The sequence below is a fragment of the Vitis riparia genome, chromosome 11, assembly GCF_004353265.1.
Source record: "Vitis riparia cultivar Riparia Gloire de Montpellier isolate 1030 chromosome 11, EGFV_Vit.rip_1.0, whole genome shotgun sequence".
NCBI lineage: Eukaryota > Viridiplantae > Streptophyta > Magnoliopsida > Vitales > Vitaceae > Vitis > Vitis riparia.
The window spans coordinates 19,697,935-19,717,649 of NC_048441.1; the positions used below are offsets into that span (position 1 = coordinate 19,697,935).

Sequence of the window (19,715 nt, forward strand, 5' to 3'; positions counted from 1 at the left end):
GCATCACAATATCTGGATTTTGAGTACTTAAAAACCTTCTGACAGTCCTCCTTTTCTTCTTGGATCCTAATCCTCTCGTATTCCAGCTTAAAATCTTCATATAAACCAAAAATAACCCAGCACAACCAGCATCCAAACCTAATCCTCTCCTCGGTTTCCAGAAGCATTTTTCCTTTTCCTTCTGAAATAAACCTTGTCCGCAAAAGAATTACTCTGGTTTTCTTCTTCCGCACCTTTTCCATTTTCTCTGACAATTCTGATCCTCAAACTCTCCAAAACCGACTGAACCTTGACCATATTTCCAAGCGTGAGTCCCTCAACCTGAAAACCTTCCAACGGGAGGATGGGAGGTTCTGGGTTTGGGGACGGAGCCTTCCCTGAGACACAAAGCTTCTCTGGGCTACTTAGAGCATCCTTAGATAAAGGACAGTCTTCAGAATTTTGGTTAGAGGTTTCTAGGGGAAACTCCACTCCTTCAGAACGGGACACGCCAACATGACGACTGGGCTCAACAACAGCAAATTTCAGAAAGGGACTACGCTGAGAGACAAGGCTTGACTCCAATGGACTCGGAGAAAAAGCCTGACATCGAGAAGGAAGAACCGAAGAAACAGAGGATACGGAAAGAATATTTGGATTAAAAGCCCTAACCAAAGGAAAACCCTTCTCAGAGATAGCTAAGGAAGGAGGACGTACCTTTTTTACCCAGTTGCAAGGCGAGATCCCTTCGTCTCCCTCTGTCTCCCCGGTGAAGTGTCGGGATTTTTCTGAAACAGGAGAAAGGGCACCCTTCTTGAAAACTGATCTACCCCAAATAAAGCCTCGATTTGCTTCCAATGCGCCATCCCCATCTAGGTTGCGCTTTGGGGCAAAAGACGTCACCTTTAGGCTCGGCGGCCAACTCCTCGCCTTGCGTCTTGCAGTAACTAAGTTGCCTTTTAGCTTTGCTGACTCTTGAGAATGTGCTTTCGGCAACACCTCCTTTGCAAAGGTTCCTGATCACTGAAGCTTTGAAGACGAAGGCGTTGCTGGGCCATCATTAGAAGACCCTGCTTCAGTTTCGTGGACTAGACCCGCAAAAGGCCCAATGTTCTTCTCCTCAAAATGGGCCCTAGCAAAACGGCCTTTAAAAACGGCTTCTGGTTTTGTTGGCCCGTCAACACTTCCCGCCGTTGGGCCCAAACAGCTCTTCCCCCTTCCTTTCTCCACTTTAGTAGCTGAATTTGAAACTGAAGACTGAACACGGGAGCGATGACGAGGCCTCCATCTGTGGTACTCATTATCCCTAGCAGTAGCTCGTAGCCCTTCAACGTTCTTTGGCCTCTGATAAACGCAACCTTCCGCTAACGTTACTTCATCCTTGCTGCGATTTGACTCTGGCCTGAGAAGAACGTCTTCTTCAGCTTCTCCGATGACGGAAACTGCAACCGTAAATGACCAGGCTCCATCTTCCACCTCTAGCAACGCTGGTAGCACGACATTTGGATTCATCTCCACCCACATCTTTACCTTCGACAAGTCTACGAGCTTCAAAGTTTCCTTTGCCACCTTCGTTACCCTCCCCCATTTCTGCAAAATGTACCTCAACTGAACCTCATCCCATAGATGGAAAGGAAGGCCTCTCAGTTCTAACCAACCCCTTCTAAACTTTCCACCAACAACCGAGTTTTCTTTTGGCGACCATCTCCTCAACGCAACAACCCCTCCTCTCACTGTTAAACTCCCTTGGTCTTGAAACCACATAGCTCTCCTTGCAGAATCCACAAAAAAGCACCCCTTGTATTCGGAAATGGGAGTTACCGACACCATCCCTTTCGTGCCCATCATCCTCGCAATAACTTTCCCTGCATCAAACCAATCTAGTATTTTTCCTTTACTCTCACAAATTACAGCTCTTGCCCATTTTCCAACTGGCACCGAAGCTCCGTTTCTATGTCCTTCCTCTGCAACCACATCTGCATAGGACCGCCCTTCTCTGTACATTCCTTTGCTCACCTGAGACTCATTATCCTTCTCCTTCGAGGCTCTTACAGCCTGATCAGACACATCTTGGACTCTAGAAATCGCCTTCCTAAGGGTTTCCCACCCATTGCCTTTAACACCCTCAGGGACAATTAGCACTAGAGGTTTTCTTTTTGCAACAATTTCTGTAATTTTCATAAATCTCCCTCTACTATTGATGCAAATCTCCATCAAATGCGTCCTCGTTTTGCCCCTCATCTTCCAAGTAAAACCCCTGGAAGCCTCCAACTCCACAGCTTTCTTCAAATGTTCCAACAACCAATCCATCTCCTCCTCTCCAAAGCCTAATGAAACAGCAAAACCTTGGCTTCTCTCTGTTATTGAAATCCACATTCCCCCATTGATGCCTTAAACTTTACCTGAAAAGCCTTTCTTTCCACATCAAATCTTTCCATCCTTTAACTTTTTATGAACCTCCTACTCTGGAAAGAAAACATAGCTTTTCCATTCAGTTGTGGTAGAAATCTCAATCTCAGATTTTATAAAAAAAATTCAAAGCATTTCATGATCTCCATTTACCGATTGCCCTTAGGAAAGCTACCAGAAATGCACTCAACACCCGATCTCCAATTTTATTTCATTTGAAAACCTATCCTCGCACATAGAGCCTTCCTTGCCCAAGTAACTCCTATTGAAACTCCTCAAACAATTCAAGAAGCACTTAGAAGCGAAAATTAGAGGAAAGCCATGGAAGAGGAGACGTTACCTCTTGAGAAAAACCAAACTTGGGAAATAATTAAATCACTAAAGGGAAAAAAACTGGTTGGATGTAAATGGGTGTCCATAGTTAAATATAGAGTTGACAAGACGTTGGAGAAATATAAGGCTAGGCTAGTGACCAAAGGGTATACACAAACTTATGAGGTGGACTACCACGAAACATTTGCTTCAATGGCAAAGATGAATACCATTTGTATATTACTACTCTTGGCAACTAACTTTGGTTGGAATTTGCAACAACTTGATATTAAGAATACATTCTTGTATGGAGATTAAGAAGAAGTGTATATTTTTTTTTTATCAATAAGCATAAGATTGTATTGCAAAGAGGCGCTAAAATAGCGACCCACAGAATTATAGTATAAGGAACCCACAAAATTAAGAAGAAGTGTATATGAAAACACTATTGGGTTTCAATGAAGACTTCAAAAGAAACAATGTGTGCAAACTAAGAAAGGCACTTTATGGCCTTAAACATTCCCTCCAAGCATGGTTTGGAAGATTTGCAAAAGCTATGAATGACATGGAGTTTCGACAAAGCCAAGGAGATCATACACTCTTCATCAAACGTTCACATATGGGTAAACTTACCATTATCATGGTTTATATTAATGACATAATTGTGACAATGTGATAGGAGTTGACTCTAAGGAAACAGAAAGACTTAATAAGAAACTAGTCAAAGAATTCAAGGTAAAAGACTTGGGAAAATTCAAGTACTTTTTGGGGATTGAAATGGCCCACTCAAGGCAGGGTATTTTTATCTCCTAGAAAAAGTACATTTTGAATCTTCTTAAGAAGACCAATATGCTTGGTTGTAAGCCTGGTGACACCCCTATAGAATAAAATCATAAGCTAAGGGAAGCGCAAGAAGATGCAATAATAGAATGTGGAATGTATAATGTCTAATTGGGAAGTTAATCTACTTATCAAATACAAGGCCAAATATGGCTTATGCCAGTGACGTCGTAAGCCAATTCATGCATTCTCCCGAGGAAGTTCATCTAGAGACGGTATCCTGGATTCTACATTAGTTAAAGTCTATTTCAAGAAAGGGAATTTTCTTAAGAAAAATGGAGAGCTAAGCCTAGAGGCGTACACTGATGCAAATTGGGCAAGAATAGTGGCAGATCGACGTTCTACCTCTAGTTACTGTACACTCTTAGATGGCAACTTTGTGACATGGAGAAATAAGAACCAATCTATGGTGATTCAATCAAGTGGAGGAGCAAAGTTCAAAGCTATGACACATGGAATTTGTGAGCAATTATGGATAAAGATTGTTCTTGGTGATCTACGAATCAAGTGGGAAGGGATAATCAAGTTATACTATGACAACAAATCAACAATTGATATTGCTCACAATCCAATATAGCATGACCGAATGAAACATGTAGAAGTAGATTGACAGTACATCAAGGAAAAAATCGATAGTGGTTTGAATTGCACATCCTATATTTCAACAAAATGACAGTTTGTAGATGTGTTAACCAAAGGATTTACTAGTCACCAGTTTCAAATAATTACATACAAGTTGGGAATGGATAACATTTATCCTCTAACTTGAGGGGGAGCACTAGTAGATTCTAAATAATTTTGTATTTATTTCTTTCCGTTTCTCTCTTTGGAATAATATGATTTATGGGAGATATTATAGGATCATAGGTGGTAGGTGAATATGATCCCTAATTTATGGGAGAGAATTTAGTGGAATATAATCCCTAGTTGCGTATAAATAGGATGTAAATATTGTATTCTAATACAATTCAATAGAACAGAATTTATTTCAAGTTCAATTATAAAGATAGATTACATAGAATATCCTTCCTATCCATAGACCGTACCTCTAAACTTTGTGGATGCGACAGCAGTAAGAAGCACCTGCAATACTTGCAGAATAGTGCTGCACACCATTTTTCAAAAGTTACAGGCATTACAAGCTAGCTATCTTAGGAAAGATTGTTGATGTAGAAAGCAACATACCTGTCAGATGACGAATTATCAACACAACTGCAAACCATATTCAGAATGTCTGTAAACATCGGTGCATTTGTACCACCATCTAGACCAGGATCACCCTCTAAATGCTCATATGCGATGAGTTTCTGTACTTATTGGAATTAAATAGAATAAATTAATAATCCTTGTCTACCACATGCATGCATTATAAATTTCAAGAACATATTCATGACATAGATGGACATTTATTTTTCAATGTAAATAATGGAATCTGAGAAGCGCTTTGGGCTTCATCACCCTAAATACAAGGATATAACTATAAGCCTGTGGGCAAAAATGTACACAGTTTAGAATTAAAAATTATACAACAAAGCAAGTACATACATGAAGACAATCCAAAGCAGGTTCTAGGACTTTCAAGTTCTTGGTCTCAATTGCAAGTCGAAGTGGATTCAAAACAAGCTCTACTTCAGCCCCTTCTAAGGTGTGCCCAGCATGTGCTAAGGCTGCTGTAATAGTTCCACTTGTGCCCACTGGTCTGCCAACTCTTTCAACTCCCTCACCAGTATGTGCTCGTGAGTGATCGGTTTCTATTTCATTTTTTGCAATTCCAGCATCAGTTTCAGATGAACTGTAAAAGAATAGATAAATAAATAAAGTGGTTCCATGAAGTCAAAAGCAGATTTGATTAAAGACAAAGTTTCAGATGAAGATTGGCAACTGAAGATAATCACAGGCTTAAGTAACTTTTTTAAATCCTTGGCTAGATGCATCTATGCAAAATCCCAAAGCTAATTGGTGATGGTCACATTGAAGGTGAATAAATAACTTCGGATCCAAGTCACTTTTAGCTTTTCTTCACAAACCAGACAGTCAGATTGAATATATAGTAATAATTGAACTGAGACCAGGACAGATTGTACTCCAATAATTTCTCATCAGGTCATTTCCAGATATATTCCAATTGCTACACTAATAAAAATCAAATATCATATAGCTGCAATAAGTGCCATACTGCTATTTTTGTCTAGAAGCCCAAAGATATCTTTGGTATCAACACAAAAATCGAATGGCAGATTAACAAATTTATCCATAGATATAGACCTCCCATATGCAGTCAAAGATGCTGCTTGATTCGTCTCACTGAAAGCAGAATGCTGATCGACCTCCTTTGTACTATCTGAAGAATGGAAAAGAAAAAAAGAAAACAAAACAATGAGATAAAAGGAAATAACTGATTTAACATGAAGAGAAAAGATAAATGAAGTCCAAAGAACCTTGATAGATAGAAAAAGTGCAGTAGGTCGGCTCCCACTGAATTCCACTGTTTTTTTTTTTCCTAATTTTGTTTTAACACATTGCAGAAATAAGAAAACCCAACTTTCAGTTGCAAATCATTCAACAACACCATAAAGCCTAAATCCCCAGTAACTTTAGGTTGCTAAAATATCCCAGGATCTTCCATCGGGATCTTAAAAAGGAAGGGACTTTGGCCAAGAATTGGATCATAGTTGGCATGGATAACAGACCCCAAAATAAAATAAAAAAATTGGCAGAGCAATAAAATGAAGAAAACCCAATGGTGATCCCAATCAGCTTAAGTTTTCAACCAACCATTTTCCCGGATAGTTTTCAATGCTGAAAATGCTCTAAATTCCGTACATGATGATTTAAGGATGGATGGCGGAACTACTAGAAGCGTGGAATTCACAGCCACTAGCTATCCCTCAATGGATTCATGAGCAAAAAGAAGCAACCCTTATACGGAAGTGGAAATATAGAAATTGAGAACGATACCTAGATATGTCTGAATGGACTTGTGAAGAGCAGGGTACTTTTTCCCAGAACATTCTTTGAGCATGGACTCAAATGCGCGACTAATGAAACCACCGGCAGCAGCACCAGCCATTTGGGTTCAATTCAGATGCTATTTCCGCTTGCTCAAACGCAGTCGCTGCTAGCTGCCTCTGACCTGAATTTCCCAAACCAAACATCAGAAAATGGAGGTGAATCAGATAAGATCCAATGTCAAATTGCTGCCATAAATCCTTAGTAGAAGAAGATCTGTTAGGTATAGGGAAAATCAATACCTCTCGCTACTGATTTAGAGATCAAAACTCAGAGATCTGGAACAAGATGAGACCCGCCCCCTACTCGCCCAACTACATCGATATGCGTATATATTCTTGGTGGGTTCAATCTGACCCGGCCCATTTCATACGAGGTTTACTCACCATTGTCATCGTGCCCGGATAAAAAATGTAAACCACCCGACCCGTAGGGTATTACAACTTTCCATGCCCATCTTGCCGCGTCTGCTGTTTATTTTTTTATTTTTTTATTTTAAATTGTAATTATATTATAAATAAATAAATATTATAAGTTTACATAACTTAGTTTATTTATAATATATTTTTTTATTTTTATATGTAGTAAAAAAATAAATAAATTAAACTATTTTTAAATTTAATTATATATATACTTGTTACAAGATAAAATAATACTCAAACTTATTTCGAATTTTAATTCAAACTCATTTCTATTAAGGTCATCTTTACTTATCATAGTTTGTAGTTGAATTATACAAATAAAAATACTATTAACTTTCACTCGTGTCTCAATTTAGAATTTCCTTTTTAAGTAATATTACTCCTATGTTATACCGAATGTTAAATGGGCCTTAGATTCCTTAACTTTGAACAAAAAAATAGGTCTTAGATTCCCGAATCTTGAGCTAAAAATATATGGTTATGAAATAAAGTTTGAATTAAGAGGATATTTGACAAAATTTAATACTTACTAATTAATTATTTAAGTTAAATTATTCTTAAATTATAGATTTAAAATTAATTAGTTATTTTTAATTTTAAATATTAAGGTTATTTGATAAAATCAACTTAAAATTAATTTTAAATTATCAAATTGACATATTTACTTTCATTAATTTTAATTAATATTTATATTTTCACTAATCTTAAACAATAAATTTATTTATTGAACATTCGTATTTAAAATATTATAAATATCATAGATGCATAAGATAACTATAAAAATATTTATTTTAAAATATGAGTTATAAATGTAAAGTCATTGTAATAAATTATACCCTTACTAAAGATGGACAAATCCAAGAGATTTGAGATTAAAAATAAGTTAAATCTTTTAATTTAATACTTAAAGTTATTTTTTATTTTAAATTGTGATATTAAGTTATTAAATCACTTTAAGTCATTAAATTGATTTATTAAACACTCTTTTAATTATTTAAATTAAATAATTAAGTCATATTAAATTGTTAAATCGATTTACTAAACACGTTCTAAGTCTTGTAATGTTTATGTATCTTTAACTTTAGTTGCCTTTATATTATTTTTGCTTTCATTAAGTTGGATTTTGTTTTATTAGTCAAATCACCCAACCATGGTAACCTTAAGCATTGTTAGCATCTTCCAAATTCTTTCATCTCATTATTTTTGGTGAAAAAAATCTTGAATTCTTGTGGATACAATACCCAGTACTTATGGGATTGCTAAAATTGAACATTTTGTATTTGGGAACTTGAAAAAATGGATAGAGAAACAATATGATAATACATAGATAATTTCGAGACACTCAAACATATTATATAGAAACTCATACAAGTGTACGTTGTAAGAATCTTGTGTGGCCATGTGTATATTATTACGTGATATTTATTTAAATATCAAATTAAGTATTATAGTTTAATAAATAATAAAACTAAAATCCTATTAGTTAGTTTTTGAGGTGTTAGTTTCCTAAATTAAAAGCACTTTGATGGAAAATACACATCTAATTATATAAATAACCTGATCATCTCTTTAGCATTATATTTCATCAACAAAAGGCATAAAAGAAAACCTAAGGGTGAAGGGGTTAAGGGAGAGAAACATAATTTCTATTATGTTTATTGTTTGGTCTTTTCAATAAATTCTTTTTTTTCAAAAAAAAAAAATTAAAGGTATGCCTTCTCTTAATAATGTGACTGTGAAAATCGTATTGTTCTAAAAAACCATTATGATTTATGCAAAATTAGGGCTTGATTTGAATAATTATGGAATTAGGCTTATGATTGTTCTGCAAAAATCAAAGTTATGTTTGTTTCATAGGAATTAGGGTTATTATTTTTCTGCATAAATAAAAGAAAATCTAACATACCTATGATCGTCGTATGGATTTTCTATCAAATTTTAATGAAAAACCTTAATAAAATTATTATTAGTATAAGGGTCGCGTTAGGTTACAAGAAAAATGCATTAGTATTCAATTAAGACATAGGTCAAAGTATAAAGATGATTTTTATAATTTACTTTTAAATTATACATTTTAGATTTTTTTTAAATAATTGTCTAAAATATTTTTTCCACCTAATTATTTTTTAAAATACACTTCAAAAGTATGATTGAAATATAAATTTAGAAACCTTATTTTAAAATTGCAATTTCTAATATTATTATAAAAAAAATTATTTTTTAACTATTGTTTTTAAAAAATAAAATCTAAAACTTTTATTTGTTGGTAGGTTCAATTTCCTTGATTACGAATATCAATTCATGGAGCGATTGAACGTAATGGATAGTAGGTCACGAACACGAGCATATATTATATTCTTGTTATTTACATAGGGTACTGAACTGTAGATGATTTTCTATAATAGGATGTTGAATCAATTTGAAAATTGGATTATGAGCGATCTAGTGCTATCCTATGAGTCCCAATGTTCCTTGTTTGAGTTCATATATCTTGTTGGTACGATTTATGGGACCTAGATTGGCTCTAGGTTCACTATTATGCATAAAGACGTTTTGGTAATTATGTAAGGTTACACAAAGGTTAGTGAACAATGTCTTCAAATTTGGCTAATTGATTAATTAAATGATCATGTGAAGTTAATTAATTAATTAGGACCCGCTATGAACTAGATTAAGTGACTCAAGCCCTTAGTAGACTCAAGCCATTTACGCTCAGTTAGGGAACCTTATAAATACCCCTCAGGGGTTAGAGTTTCCATACGTTTTAAAAGTAAGTCATTTTCCACCATCTACATAGAGAGAGAAAAAAAAAAAGAGTTATAACCTCTATTTTCCTTTATTTCTCACCGATTGTGTGTCAATATCAAAGAAAAGCCATCGGATTGAAGATTTTGGGTATTCAAGACCTCTAATGACTTTGTTCTTCCTCTTCACCACATGGATTGGATTTGAAAATGTCCAAATCCTAGGTGATGTTTTTTAATGCACATTTAGACACGAAATATGAGATGAAAAATAATAAATTCTGTATTTTAGATTGACTATACACACAGTTTATATAGAAGATTATAAGATAGGAAATATGAAACAAGAGACATAATAGGAAACTAACTTATTCCTAAATCATAAAACCATCTATTTACAGAAATAGGAAACTAACATAATAGGAAAATAATTCTCTCATTCTATTTACAGTTCAACACTCCCCTTCAAGCTAAGGAATAAATGTCTTCCATTCTAACTTGAATACAAAATCGTGAAACATTGAACTATTCAGCCCTTTTGTTAGGATATCAGCTAATTGATGTTCTGATGGAACATAGGACATGCACACTACTCATTCCTCCAATTTTTATTTAATGAAATGCCTATCAATCTCAATATGTTTTGTCCTATTGTGTTGTATAGGGTTATGAGCAATATTGATAGCTGACTTGTTGCCACAATAGAGCTTCATAAGACCATCCCACTTGATTCTCAAATCACCTAGAATAATCTTCAGCCAAAGTAGTTCACACAATCCTTTAGCAATGACCCTAAACTCTGATTCTGCAGACGACCTTGCTACCACATTTTACTTATTACTTCTCCATGTTACCAGATTACCTCCAATAAAAGTACAATACCTTGTAGTTGATCTTCAATCTACTAGGGAACCTGCATAGTCAGCGTCAGTGTATGCTTCTAGAGTAAGAGTATTGTTCTTCTTAAACAAAATTCATTTCCTGGGGTTGCCTTTCAAGTAATGCAGCACCCTGTAAGCAGCTTGAAGATAAGGTTATCTTGGATCATGCATGAATTAACTAATCATGTTCACCAAGTAGGCGATGTCTGGCCGAGTGTGAGCAAGGTATATGAGCCTACCAACCAGCCTCTAGTACATTCTTTTATCTACCACCGGTTCTTCTTTAGCTTCTCCCAACTTTTGGTTTGGAACCATTGGGGTAGAGACTGGTTTACACCCAATTTTCCCTGTTTTTGCCAATAAATCAGTCACATACTTTTGTTGAGAGATGAAGATCTCTTGTTTGAAATATGTCACCTCAATACAGAGGAAGTACTTCAGTTTCCCTGATTACTTTATCCCAAACTCTGTTGCTAATCTCTGCTTCACTTCATGTTTTTCTCTCTCATCATTTCCAGTCACTATGATGTTGTCAACATATACTAGAAAAGCAATTATTCCCCCTGCAGCCGAGTGCTTAATGAAGAGAGTGTGGTCACCTTGGCTTTGTTTGTACCCAGACTCTTTCATGACTTTTTCAAATCTCTCAAACCAAGCCCTAAGAGATTGTTTTAGCCCATAAAGGGCTTTTTTCAGTTTGCACATCTTGTTACCTGTGTTTCCCTTAAATCCCGATGGGATGTTCATGTAAATCTCTTCATTTAAATCACCATGAAGAAATGCATTCTTAACATCATACTGTAGGAGTTGTCAATTGTAGTGGGTAGCCAGTGACAACAGGATTCTTACAATATTCATTTTTGCAACTAGAGCAAAAGTCTCCTAATAATCAACTTCATAAGTTTGAGTGTACCCTTTGGCTACCAATCTTTTTTTATGTCTCTCAAGAGATCCATCGACCTTATATTTCAGTGTGAAAATCCACTTGCAATCAATAATGTTTTTCATTTTCGGTATTTCAACAATCTCCCATGTTTTATTCTTTTCTAATGCACTCATCTCCTCTCTCACAACATCCTTTCATTCCATTTTTGTAAATGTCTCAAAAACAGTGTTAGAGATGATAGTGGTATTTAGACTCACAATAAAATTCTTATGGGTTAGTGATAGGTGCTTAAGAGACACATAGTGTGATAATAGATAAAGTGGTCGGTTAGTGCATTTTATGATGCTTTTTCTGACAGCAATGGGAAGGTCTAGATCTAGATTGTATGTTGAGTCAGTGGAAGTTTCACCAGGTTGTGTATGTAAAGGTGGGTCTGATCTTACCGTGATTTCATTTTCAGGGTCCGAGTTGGATTCTTGGACCTACTTTTGTTTTGGAATGGCCTTTTCCCTTGAATACACCTTAGGAAACTATGGAAAATTGCGAGTGACACTAGTTGGAATAGGGGATGACACAGGTTCAGTGGTAAAATTAGGTGACTCGGGTTCTTCATCACCATGGGTTGAGACACGAGGAAGGTCAAGAGGTTCAAATGATTCACAAGGACTATCTTCCATCATTGAAATCTCCCCTTGAAGAGATGACTTGGGGAAAAAATGTTTATTTTCTATGAAAGTGACATTTGTAGAGATGTAAAATTTTCTGGTTGAGGAATTGTAACACTTGTATCCTTTTTTAGTGGATGAGTAACCAAGGAAGACACATTTTATGGCTCGGGGGTTTAGCTTGTCTCTATGTTGGCTGTGAACATGAACAAATGGAGTGCACCCAAATACGCTAGGAGTGAGCCCATTTGAGGTTCTGAAGTGTGGATAGAAACTCTTAAGTATCTCTACAAGACTTTTGTTGTCTAACACTCGTCATGTATGTGGCAATAAGAACATCTTTCCCTCAATAGGACTTAGGAACATTCCCTTGAATGAGTAAGGCTCGAGTTATGTTGAGTAAATGCCCATTTTTTTTCTCTCGCCTACCCTATTTTGTTGGGGTGTGTTAACACATGATGAGTCATGGAGAATGCACTGTGATTGAAAATAGGGTGACAAAATCTGGTTGAAGTAATCTCTAGCATTGTCTGTCCTAAATCTTTTTATTTTAACCCCAAATTGGTTTTGAACCATTGAGTGGAAATTAGGTATAACAATGGTAACATCAGATTTTTGTTTAAGAAGAAAGATCTATGTAACCCGAGTGCAGTCATCAATTAAAGATACAAACCAACAAGCCCCAAAAACATTATGAATCAAATGAAAATGATGAGAACTTCTTTTATTGCAAATAGGAAAAGATATACGAGTATGTTTTGCCAATTCACAAGTTTCGCAATGAAACTCAGAAATATCTAATCATTTGAACAAATGAGGAAACATGACCTTTAAAACCCTAAAAGATAGATGACCTATACGTAGGTGATACAACCAAATGGAATATTTATTTGAGGAACCGAGAAAAGACAACGACAAATTATTACTATTTTTCTAAGATGATTCAAGGTGGTAAAGACCGCTCATTTTCTTAGCAAGTCCAATCCTCATTCTTGAGCCTTGTTCCTGAAAAACACAATAAGAAGGGGAAAAAATAGCATAACATTTAAGATCATGGGTAAGCTTTTGAATGGAAATAAGGTTGGCCGACAATTTTGGTACATGAAGGACATTTTTAAGAATAAGGGTAGGTGTGATGTATATGTCTCCAAAACCTACAACGGTAGCTAAAGAGCCATTGGCCACTGCAATTTTCTTGTTACTTGGGCTTGGGGTATAGGTATGGAAAAGTTGAGATTTGGAGGTCATATGGTCTGTGGCACCGGAGTCTATTATCCAAAAGTCATCATAAACCCTGTGTGAGACATTTATGCAAAAAGAGAGTGAATGTGTGCTTGAAAGAGCCAAAGAAAAAGTCCAATTAGGTTTATCAAGGGATCCCAACAAGCTTCTCAGCTTCTCAATTTCTTCACTATTGAACCCGCCTGTTGCTGAATTTTCCTCAGTTTTGGGCTGCTCTGCCATGTGTGCTTGAGGTCTTTGTTGCCATCCACGGTTTCCCCGTTCACGACTTGATGGCTTACCATTCAACTTCCAACACTTCTCTTTTGTGTGCCTTGGTTTCTTGCAATAGGTGCACCAGAGATTGTTTTTGTTCTTCTTCCACTGATTGTCTCTACCTAAGTGTTTAGGCAGATCATTCTTTCCTCACTTTAAATATTCTATTTTTGCAACTAAGGCTGATCCATCCAAGGTTTGTGGTTCAAGTATAACACGCATTCGACTTTCCTCGCCTCGAATCAGTGCCACCACCTCATTAAAGCATGAAATCTCCTACTTGCCAAGAATCTGGAATCTAACTTGATCAAATTATGGGTTAAGCCTAACATGAAAATCATAGACTCTATCTTGTTAAATGAAATCCTTTAGAACATCGGCATCCTCAGGACATTTGTTTTTTATCAACCTATAATGATCAAGTTTTTGCCACAAAGCTTTCAATTGATTGGCATATTCCGTAACTGTTTTACTTCCCTATTTTGCAGCAATTGTCTTCACCTTAACCTCATATACTTGAGTCGCATCTCTAGTTTTTGAATACTTCTGTTGGATTGCGTCCCAAATATCTTTAGCCGTAGCCAAGAATATACATGTGTTGCTAATCTCAGGAGTCATAGAATTCCACAGTCATGCCATAATCATAGAATCTTCTTCATTCCATGCTTCAAAACGGGGATCTCCTGGTTTCGGCCCTGTACCCATATGATGGCTGATTTTCCATTTTCCTTTCAGCACAGTGCGAACAAGTTGAGACCATTTAAGGTAATTTTTTCCATTCAGCTTATACGCAGCCTGAATGTTTTGCAATTCCCCGAGTTGTTGAGATCGAACAATCTCCTCCGATTGTGTTGTAGTAGTCATCTCTGCAACCTCCGACATCTTCCACGAAAAAACCTAATCTCTTGGGAATTAAGGTAGATTGCGAAACAAAAAAAATAAAATAAAAACCAGCAGCAATAAAGGCTGGTAAAAGAACACATGAAGAAAAACAATCCAACTATGAAGGCCAGAAAAATGGCGATGAAGACCAGAATGATGCCCAGGTCTTAAAAACCTACAACTCTGATACCATGACACGAAATATGGAATGAAAAATAATAAGTTCTGTATTTTAGATTGACCATACACACAGTTTATATAGGAGATTACAAGAGAATAAATAGGAAACAAGAGACATAATAGGAAACTAATTTATTCCTAAACTAACTTATTCCTAAATCATAAAACTATCTATTTACAGAAATAGGAAACTCACATAATAGGAAAATAATTCTCCTATTCTATTTACATCTCGACACATTCTGAATGCTATTATTGTTTTAAAAAAATGCAATTTTTCTATTGTGAATAGGTTTTAGAAAAGCCTAGGAAGTTCTTGCATGCACCTACCCTGATTTTAGGATAAGAAATGGAGAGATATGGGTTTCCATATGATTGGTATTAGAGTCAGGTTAGTAAAAATATGTTCGAATTTTTTTTAGAGCGTGCTAACAATGGTTTTGCAAGGTATTTATTCATCTCACGGTTTTAGAGGTGAATGTATGTGCATTCTACATTGTGACATTTTAATATAATGATCATAATTGTGATTGATATTTGTTGGGTTTGCTTTTGTTATTTTCTAGAAGGGTTGTAAGTATGATAAGGGGCATAGGATTTTGTTTTTGATATAAAAATATGTTTTTTCATAGATTGATATGTAAACTCCAAATCTTTGGAGTTAGGTTTTTGATGCAAACACCAAGTTTTTATATTTTTATGTAACCCCTAGAAAGTTTGGAAGCAATCCAAATCATCACGAGATGTTTTTGTACATTACCCTATTGAAAAGTTGAGATATTTGGAGAAAAATGACCATCAAAGGTGTAGAAAGTTGCTCTCAATTTTTGGAATTTTACAAGAGCAGTTGAGCACTTTGATCGATCAAGTAGTGCTTCTAGCAATGGTAAGTTGTATCTAGCGTTCAAAGCCTTTCACGTATGCTAGAAGCTATTTCTAGCGTTTATGGAAGCTCCTTTGACGGCTTAAGGGTTCCTAAGGGTATTTTAGTCATTTGTAAATGTCACTAACCCTAATTTTTGTTGCAAATATAATTTGGTATTTTTTGGATTTTGAAAATCAAATCATTTGAGTTACCAAATTAGCAACATGATCCCTCACGCTATGAGATTCAATTTTATTTTCTTATATTATTTCCTTTGTGCTTATATTTTATATGGCATGTGTTAGGAATTTTTTTAGAAAATATCTAAATTTGTTTTCTAAAGTTGGTAATTTTGAATTTTCTTAAAAGAATAAAATTTCTTCTATTCTAACTTAGAATAAAGTATTTGAATTAGAATTAAATCCATCTTTAAGCAGCAAGAGGATAAAACATAAATGTTTGAAACCAAAAAAAAGAAAATGGAAAATATTTCGATTGAAAAAGAATATGACAATATTTGAGTTAATTTTTCTAGTTCACTTTCTAAAATGGAATATACTTTGATTCCTCATGGTGAGTAAGATACTTTCAACAACTTTGGAAGTGGTTTTCAAATTGTTCATTCTAATTAAAATATTGTTATTAATAATAATTGTTTATAAACACTTTTTAAAAAATCAATTTTATAATTGATTATAAACACAAATAAAATATTAAAATTATGTTTGATTTGAAAAAATTTTAAGAAAAAAAACAAAGATGAAAAAAAAAGACTTAATACAAATTATTTTTTATATGCTATTTTAAATTTCATTCTAATTGTTATAACTCTTCTATATAAAGATTAAATAATTTTAAAATTTATAAATTTCTAATTAATTTCAATTATATTTAATTTTCATTCTTATTCTCCATAATATTTTAACATAAAAGATCTCTATATTAGAACACTTAAAGTGCGTTTGATAATAATTCTATAAAATATTTTTAGCCTTTATAACACTTAAAAATTCTTATCTTTCAAATATAAAAAAAGACTTATAAAACACTTTCTAAAATAACTAACAAATACGTTTTGTATTTTCTAATGATTCTAGAAAATGTTTCTACCCTTTGTAAAAGCATCCCTATAACCCTTTCCATGCATGCTTGTTGTACCTTTGTTTGTATTACCCCACTTACTCTATTCCTTAAAGGCATACAAACCTTTTACATAAAAAAAAAAAAGAATAATTATGGGAATTGATACAAATTTGTTATAAGCAATTTTTTTTCCTTGGTATTTTCTTGAGCTAAACATAATGTGAATGATTATTAGAAATCACTTCAAATCATCATATAGATTTTTAAAAATAATTCTCATCATCCTATCAAATTTTAAAAACAATTCTATAATATTTGTCAAACACTTAATTTTTTTAAGAAAACAATTCTAACGCTCTGGAAAGTCACTGGCAAACGGCCTCTCTAAAAATATGGATAAGAGTTACCGTGCATAACTTACAACTTACAAAAGCAGGCGAAGGTTGCATTATAGGCAACAATATAACATGAAAAACACTAGTCAAATAAATGGCCAAATGTGCACATTCCAAAAACAAAAGGAAAAAGAGAAAAAAGGAAGCCTAACAGACAAAGCACAAATGATATGAACACATTGCAGCAGCAATACAGGAACAAGCAAATGCTACAACATAATCAGAGTTCTGAGAGGATGGCAGGAATGTAGTGGGATAGCTCCGCAGTGAGAGACTGAAACCCATTCACAAGTTGTGTGTGGAAATCCTGGTCTTCCTCTCCAATCAACCTGAAGTGTACCCGAATGGCACGTTTGCATACAGCCATGAATTCAAGGAGAGCAGCAATGAGTTGCTGAAGCTCCTGGGAACGCAGCCTTGTTGCAGGCTCACCCGAAAGAAAGGCCGTGCACACACTCAGCACTCCACTGTTCACTTGAACTGCAAAAGTGCAGTTTGTCCTGATATTAATGCCATGGGAAGGAGGATCAATTCAGATAGTCTTGCTAAACTAGATGAAGATAAATGAAAATATGGTCTAGTGACAGGAGAAAGAAAAACGAAAGCCCTGCAGAGGTAATTTAGGAAATTTGTGACCGAGGAAAACCAATTGAGTTAAAATCTTATGACATAAGCAAAATATTGGTTTGGATTGACAACAGTGGTTACAAGGAAAAAGGAAAAACAAAACGGGAAACAAAAAGGGGTCCATGCAACTCACTTGAACTGCAACACTGCCTTGGAGTATTCTCTGTAGACTTTGGAGGCGTGGGAGTTGATCCCCTTCAGAGCTGCGAGGCTCTTCAAGCTCATTGCGTAATGCAGCTGTCCGAGTTTCAATCATTCCAATTGCATTCTCAACAGGGGAGAATTCTAGAGATTCAGATTTAATCACCAAGAGCCTATTCACTAGGGCTGGGAATGAGCCCTCAGTCTGAAGAACTGTTCGCCGTTTCCATTGGTCTTCCAAACCCCCTTGGGTCTTGCCATTTTTCGTAAATGGAGTATCAAACAAGAAACGATCAAATACACGTGCACGAATGGTTCCAGTGGAAAGAGAAAAAATTCTCTCCCTTCTGCTTCCCAGATCCTCATCTTCCATGACTGGATCAACAGCAGTTATTTGCAGATAGCAGACTCCAGCCTGCAAGTCATCTGCTTTGACTTGTCTAGAGTCAGGAATGATGTGGAGAGTGTGATTACCATCCATCCTAGACTCGTATATATGACTAAGTTTCTCCATAATGTCACCCAGCCGTACATCACGAGGCTCTCGGTATACATATTCCTTTTTATCCAGCTTCCCAAATTTTTCACCATAGAATCCCACCCTATAGTAGGTGGCATCAGTGAATGGTATTGGGCTTGATTCCTGCTCAAGGATTGATTCATAAATGTTAGTTAGCAAAGTGTGGCATTTGGCCAGCTGTCCATATGCCCTCCTGCTTTTATAAACTGGAATTACAAGTTCCAGAATGCTGGCACAGAAATGATGAAGCTCAGCTTGAGAGAAAAGCTTATTTGCAAGCTGTAGGTATTTCACGGCAGAGTCCACAGTGAGTTTTGAAGCACCATATCCCTCTACTTCTGCTGCAGATGCCTCAGAAGTAATCTCCCTGCTGACCATGGGGCATATTTTACGTAAAGCAGTCACGTGATCTCTGCTCCAGACACCATCATTTCTACCCACAAGAGCCTACAATAGATCCAGCATACAATTGGGTAAATAACAGACTATCTAAGCATCAATATGCAGGTTACTGAGTTATCTTTCTAGGTGGCCACTTCAAGATGACCATTTTCCCATTAGTTTCTAAAGGACCTAAACCACATCAATTGGTAATAATTTTAGGTAATTCAGGCAGTCAACCTTGCATTTTCCATAAATGATTTAAGAAATTTTTGGGGGAACTCGCTACTTCCAAACCACGGAAACCCACTCCAGAATAAAACATTAGTTAACCACAATACATATAGAAGTAGAAGACCGAAAACATTGTGATTGAGGATAATACTTTTTTTACTTGGGCTGTGCCGTTTCATACTATTCAGGCTGTTACCAGCCTGGAAATCATTTTTGCTTTAAGAAACCAGAACAGAGACATGAAATTCTTTTCAGTGACAAGTATGCTAATACTAAAAGTCATTGTTCAACAAACAACATGCAAATATAAGCTACCAATTTGTTAATGCAAGTACTTTATCAGTAAAAGCATTTGTCAAGCTACCAATTTGACCCAAAAACTTAAACTGTTCAGTAATAGCCAAAAGGTATATTACACAACCTTGGGTTAAAGCCTACACAACTTGCCTCACAGGTAGCCTTAGGCTTGCATGTGGGTTCAATAAATAAGGAAAATAAACATCAATAAGGTTCAAACTCATGACCTGCCATAAACCAAAGCCCTGGTATGATGTTAAGGTAGCAATTTGATCCATGACCTAACAGCATTAATTAAAATATAGTTTTATAGTTTATTAAAATCATCAAGCACTTGAGCACCAGAATTGGCAGAAAGAAGGTCAATCATTTTGTATTCTAGTCAATAATTCATGTTCTCACTCAAATATAAGACCAATGAACCTAACAAATTTCCACATGCATCAAGTAGGCATATTTATAGCTA

The 19,715-nt window shown here is 35.4% G+C and overlaps 2 protein-coding genes across 7 annotated transcripts in view; both read right to left on the reverse strand.

Annotated features, from left to right (window-relative positions):
* LOC117925220 (brefeldin A-inhibited guanine nucleotide-exchange protein 5) overlaps positions 1-6,892 on the reverse strand; it is a 67,210-nt gene extending 60,318 nt beyond the window's left edge. For both annotated transcript variants that reach the window (XM_034844167.1, XM_034844166.1), the window contains exons 1-6: positions 6,792-6,892; positions 6,499-6,673; positions 5,806-5,881; positions 5,086-5,332; positions 4,726-4,847; positions 4,587-4,645 (exon numbers count right to left, since the gene is read on the reverse strand). In XM_034844167.1, coding sequence (XP_034700058.1) covers positions 4,587-4,645; positions 4,726-4,847; positions 5,086-5,332; positions 5,806-5,881; positions 6,499-6,610 — 616 coding nt within the window. In that variant the 5' untranslated portion in view covers positions 6,611-6,673; positions 6,792-6,892. The remainder of the gene's footprint in view (positions 1-4,586; positions 4,646-4,725; positions 4,848-5,085; positions 5,333-5,805; positions 5,882-6,498; positions 6,674-6,791) is intronic.
* A 10,092-nt stretch (positions 6,893-16,984) lies between these two features.
* The window catches only part of LOC117925544 (guanine nucleotide exchange factor SPIKE 1), a 70,769-nt gene continuing 68,038 nt past the window's right edge, over positions 16,985-19,715 (reverse strand). For all 5 annotated transcript variants that reach the window (XM_034844576.1, XM_034844575.1, XM_034844572.1 and 2 more), the window contains exons 31-32: positions 17,815-18,784; positions 16,985-17,529 (exon numbers count right to left, since the gene is read on the reverse strand). In XM_034844576.1, the coding sequence (XP_034700467.1) occupies positions 17,270-17,529; positions 17,815-18,784 (1,230 nt within the window). In that variant the 3' untranslated portion in view covers positions 16,985-17,269. The remainder of the gene's footprint in view (positions 17,530-17,814; positions 18,785-19,715) is intronic.